Genomic DNA, 6,063 nt, shown 5'->3' on the forward strand with positions numbered 1-6,063 from the left:
CCTGTGCGTGATCAGCCTGGACCGCTACTGGGCCATCTCCAGCCCCTTTCGCTACGAGCGTAAGATGACGCAAAAAGTGGCTTTTGTGATGATTAGCGCGGCGTGGACGCTGTCTGTCCTCATTTCCTTCATTCCAGTGCAGCTCAATTGGCACAAGGCTCAAAGCACGTCTTTCAGCTCACTCTCCTCCCATCCGTCCACCTTTTTGAGAACAAATGTCACATCGGAGAACTGTGACTCCAGCCTGAACAGGACCTATGCTATCTCCACCTCGCTCATTAGCTTCTACATCCCCGTCGCCATCATGCTGGTCACCTACACCCAAATCTACCGCATTGCGCAGAGGCAAATCAGGAGGATCTCCGCCTTGGAGCGGGCGGCCGAGAGCGCCAAGAACCGGCACGACAGCATGGGCGGAGGCTCCAGCATCGCCGATTCGGAGAGCTCCTTCAAGATGACCTTCAAGAGGGAGACCAAGGTGCTGAAGACGCTTTCGGTCATCATGGGCGTGTTCGTGTGCTGCTGGCTCCCCTTCTTTGTGCTCAACTGCATGGTGCCCTTCTGCGAGCAGTCGAGCGGAGAGGAGGCTCTCCCCTGCATCAGCCCCACCACCTTTGACGTGTTCGTGTGGTTCGGCTGGGCTAATTCCTCCCTCAACCCCATCATCTATGCCTTCAATGCAGATTTTCGCAAGGCCTTCTCCATCCTGCTGGGCTGCCACAAACAATTTCCAGGAGGCCACAACATCGAGACAGTTAGTCTAAACAAAAAATGACTCACGACTTGCTCAACCGCGCTAACTCATCCCCAAAGGGGTGCTAGCGGCCCCCCGCTAAAGCCGGTCTGATTGCCTTCAAACAGAGATGCTGCTCTGTGTGTGTCAGAGCGACTGAAGGTGCTGACCCTACGTGGACCCTGGTTGTACTGGGCAAGTGGCCCGACTCCGGGGCGGCCGTCAGAGTGAGCGCCCTCACTTCATGTCTTGGCGCGGCGAGAGAGCCCAGATGAGAGGAAGGGGATTTGGGGATTGGGATTAAGACTCTTTGCTGTTACGCCAGCGAGAGCTGCGGTAGTGAGAGGCCAGTGGGATAGATAATCCCATGGCTGGGCAGCGCACGTCCGAATGTTTCCAGCCACTGCTCGCTTCAGTACCATCACACGCTCGGTGTACAGCGGCATGGCAACCGCCCCGGAGAGAGACCGTAGATTAAGAAAGTATGTCAGCAAGCCGATTTTACACTGGAACATTTTTGAAAATGCACTTCACCGTTCAAGCACTGATTTAACAATAATGTGATTTTATTCAAAGGCATTTTCAGAGCAGAAATCTGAACTGCCTTACAAAGCTTTAAATGCATCCAAACATGCATGTTGTTTCTTATTGTTCTCACCTAAAAACAATATTTGACTCTTGTGTTTTTAACCTCATCATCGATGATCTCTCTGTTTGAAGTGGTTTTACAAAAAGTGTCTCACATTGCTGTGTATTTTAGGGAAAAAGCAAAGACAACCATTGTACATCATTTGTCTTAAATTGATCACAGTTAACAATTTGGGATTATAATTCAAATTTGCTCTTACTTTAACATGTGAGCATCATTTGTATATAGACAATATCTCAAGTTTAAAGAAGACTTTTTAATGTCTTGTGTACAACTAGTTGTGTGTCTCGAGTGCCTGCAAACCCATCAAGTGTGAAATTAAACAACCGTGTAAATCTTTAGTTATATGCCTGCTCCTGAAAATGTGTCATTTTGTACTTACTCCCTACTGTTAAGAAGCAGTGGGACTAATTAACATAACAACCAACCCCTCACAGAGATTCTTGGCTAGACAAAGTTCCAGAGCAATTGAAGTACTTTGAAGCAGCAGTTGCAACGCAATCATGTCAAAGTTGCAAGGAGCTGCAGTGTTTGCCCTTAGCACAGTTTAGCATGAGCTGTTAATGTTGCCTTTTGAAAATAATGTTAGAATAATGCTTAGCTAAGGCAGTGCTTCTCAAGGGGTGGGGAGGACCCCGCTTAATTATGATATTATTTTTGGATGTGATTCAGAAGCGTACTTATGACACTTTTATGGACAGATTATACTATTTATAGTCACTGAGGAGAGTTGGGGGTGAAATATGTTCTATGATATATATTTGACATACAAGCAGATTTCTGCTAAAGTGGATATACATCACTGATCATAAAGTCTATTTGTTCATTTTATGTCCTGTTGAAGCACAAATGCCCTCCAAACGTCAGAACGTTGCCTATTTCAGTCCAAAGGGCAAAATTTAACAAGCCCAGCTGAGTCTCACATCTAAAATTTCCCTCTCAAATAACTCTGGTGCAGTGGTTCTGAACCTGGGTTCGATCGAACCCCAGGGGTTCGGTGAGTCGAGTTCAGGGGTTCGGCAGAGTTGGTATGTCATTGTGTGTCACTTGCGTCCAGTGATGTAGCGCTGTCATTAGCAATGTGACAGGCTCAAGATGGAGGAGTGAAAAGTCCAGAATAATAAAGCTGGAACACCTACCGTGGGGCCGTTTTATTCCTACAACTGCAATTGTTTCTTTCGAGTCATTACAAAAGCAATTTTTCATCCTTAAAGGACTGACAGAACATGAGTTATGACTATGTTGTGCGTCAGTAACTTTGTATATTTAGGATGATGAACCTGAACGTTCTACTTTTTGATAGTCAAGAGCTGAGATGGCGAGGGGAGTGACGGCTGAGTGATGAGGAGCTTCCTACCAAAATCTGTCACTGTATACCTGACAACCTTGAAGCCGTATCCAAAGCTCATCTGTGATTTATTGTCTGTCTCATTTCTGCTAAACCTGGCCACATGTGTCAAAATTGTCTTTAAAAAAAAAAAAAAAAAATCAGTCACTTCAATTTAATGCTCAGTGAGGTGGACACTGATTCTGTTTCACCCGAGAGACTCCACACACTTGGAAACGCGGAGAACAGCAGACACATTGGATAGTCGTCACGGGATTCATTCATCTTCTATCAACATGTTGACATAGCCACTGACCATTCAAATAATCTGCTAAATCAACTTGGCAAAAAAACCTGAACACAATGTCGACAAAATGTAACAAATAAAACATCTAAATAAATAAATCATCTCCAGATCCGCTTATTCTCACAAGGGTGGCGGAACTTTTCAAGTTGTGCTGTATTACTACAGCCCTGAACTGTCCCTGTCTGATGAAAGCTCCCCAAGCAGGCTGCCAGAAGGGATCAACCATTAATATGACTGATTGTGATGAGTAAGGTGGCCGTTTCACCTCCTTCCACCGCCGGACCAGAATCCTCGCATTGTCAGCGACATGGTGTAAACACAGAGAATTTCTTTGCGTTTTCTCCTTGGGGAGCTGGAAGGCTTCTTAAAGTGCTGCTGTCCTCCTGAATCGGCACATCGGAGAAGTGATGTCAGACATGGTGACGTCCCATGATGCTAACGACCCACCCTGAGGAAATGATTTACTGAGACAGGGCAGGGCGAGAGGAAAGAAAGTCTTATGTAAGTATCAAACAATGGCAGCTTCGAGAGAGGAAAAAGAAAGTGAGAGGATGCTCTTTAAATAAAACGCAACACACAAGTATCAGCAAGGTCGGACTGCTCTCACGTCTATCATGAAGTGTCTTCTGTTGTCACTTGCTCCCCACTAATAGATAGGCACAGCTGGCCATGCGAGCAGCTTCCTAATGTACTTAATGATTTCCTTATCACTCACTCGCCGCTGGCACGTCCTCCGGGGATTCAAATGCAACCAAACAAATTGCAATATCTGTATTATCCCCAATTAAAAATGTATTATTCACAACTGGCAGATTATAATTGAGGTGGAGCCTAATGCATTTGTAATTAGTCATAACACACGCAAGATAAGCATAATTAAGAGGGTGCATGTTAGCGACTTCAACCAAAGTGCATCCGAAACGAATTCGCTTTACGGGTTGTTCATTACAGGGTGCCGGTATATTTCATTCAGAAGAAGACGTTTTGATCTTTAGTGTTTGTCCTTTGCAGCGAGCCCCGCCATCGTCTTCAGTTTGCTTATGACACCACTTTCCTCCTCCACCCAGACTCTGTTTACTGTTTACGCTGCAGCCCACTGGCAGTGCCGCGTCGCCATTCGTCACTCCGGCTCCAACAGAGAGGACGGCGCTTGTGACCCCACCACCGGGAGAGGAGCAAAGGAACGAGGGCAAAGGGACCAGAGAGGAATACAAGATAGCTGATGCAAGGGACTGCATCACACTGTATAAGAACCAATCAGTCAGGAAATGATGATGGCTGATGAAGACCGAAGAGCTTATGTACGTTAAGAATTGACTGTAAGGATTTAAAGTGCATAACCATTTTCAATAGCGCTTATCCTGTTCAGGGTCACAGGGGGTGCTGGAGCCTATCCCAGCTGACATTGGGCAAAAAGTGCCCACAAGAGTAATTGTGAGTGTGCATAGGTGTTTGTCTATCTGTGCCCTGCGATTGATTGGCTGGCAAGTGGTTCAGGGTGTCCCCCGCCTACTGCCCGAAGTCAGCTGGAATAGTTCAGGTAAAGGATGGATATTTTATTCTTTTTTCAGAGCACAGTAATTAAATGTAATCTAGTTTACAACTGTTTCCTGTATTCTAATAAATTACAATAATTGCCTGGCAACTAAAGTTGTCAGTAAATACATGAAAATAAATAATAAAATATGCTGTTGGAAAATGTTTTTAACTGCTAATAATGCTTTCTGTTTTGCAAGTTATGTGGATTGTGAATGAACCAAATAATAACACAGTGTTCAGAGCTGCTACAAAATAGTTTTATTAAACCTAGAGCATTATGGTTTTTGTTGTTGTTGCTTTTTACGCAAGCATATCCACAACAAAGGCTTTCCCTAACGTGTCTTCTCTGCCTGGTACCTAACTCACAGCTGAAAAGCAAATTGCAATGTTGGTACACTACCTGGCCATTTTTGCTTGTATGCAATCGGCACAGTGGTTCAGCTTTCATCCTGCTAAAATTCTTGGAAGAACTCTTGCAGCAGGTGTCAAATCATATCGACAAACACAAAATGTCTTTTCAACATGTTAAAACATGAAACACATTATGTATGGAGTTGCATCATCAAAACAATAACCTGCACATTTAGGACATTACTATATACAACATCATTCATTCACATGAAATCTTGGTCAGTGATATTGTTGAAAAAGGTGACAAACAAAGCAACTGACGTAATGTTTTGTTGCTTAAAGCTATGTGTGGAAACTCAATGGCTGATGTCAGCAACTGGCAAAGAAGCGGCAGCTCGGCTCCCTCACATGCTTTCATTTTTTCAGTAGAAGACGTGTATGCTTTCGAGTCATGACTCATATGAAATGTAATAAACATGTCAACTTTTCCTTGTTGTTCCAATGGCAGCGGATGTTGATTCCCCACAACCACCACAACAGTCAGAATATATTTGTATATCTTCCACCAAAAGTCTCTTCTGGTGCGTTGATTTGAAAGGCTAAAATGAGGTTTTAATAGTAACTTAAGTCACTATGATATGATATAATTAATGGTAAATGAAGGATCTTTTTTGATGCATAATCGCTCAAGCTAGCAACCTTGAACCTTTTACAGCAATGTATTCTCATATAAAAGTGGCAATTACTGGAGTATGTCTAATTTCATTAAATCACTGTTCCCAGCATGTGTATAGTAAGTGCTGAACATACATACTTTTTTACAATAACATCACATCACTAACATATTTTTAGGCGATATTAAGCTTGATAAGTCACAGTAAAAGTGATTACAATTAAATAATTGTAAATGTTTCTGTTATTGTTCCTAACCTTTGACATTAACACAAAAAAGTAAAGAAAAAGTAACGTTTTTTTGTAGCCTATCTTCTGATAGTAGCTACGTGATAAAAATAAAACAATAAAAAAATAAAGTACATTAACAGTACATTAACAGTTTAGACTATACTAGCCAGATGCATTTTAAAGATCATGCCGTGTTTATCTAAAAAGTGCAACAACAGTGCTGGAGCACTCAGCCTCCCACAGCTGCGTGAAGC

The 6,063-nt window shown here is 43.2% G+C and overlaps 1 protein-coding gene across 2 annotated transcripts in view; it reads left to right on the forward strand.

The window, feature by feature from the left end:
- Window positions 1-2,545, forward strand: part of LOC125984549 (D(1) dopamine receptor) — a 3,958-nt gene extending 1,413 nt beyond the window's left edge. For both annotated transcript variants that reach the window (XM_049746511.2, XM_049746521.2), the window contains exon 2: window positions 1-2,545. This exon is cut by the window's left edge. In XM_049746511.2, the coding sequence (XP_049602468.1) occupies window positions 1-775 (775 nt within the window). In that variant the 3' untranslated portion in view covers window positions 776-2,545.
- The last annotated feature ends 3,518 nt before the right edge of the window (window positions 2,546-6,063 follow it).

This window comes from Syngnathus scovelli, chromosome 1, assembly GCF_024217435.2.
Source record: "Syngnathus scovelli strain Florida chromosome 1, RoL_Ssco_1.2, whole genome shotgun sequence".
NCBI lineage: Eukaryota > Metazoa > Chordata > Actinopteri > Syngnathiformes > Syngnathidae > Syngnathus > Syngnathus scovelli.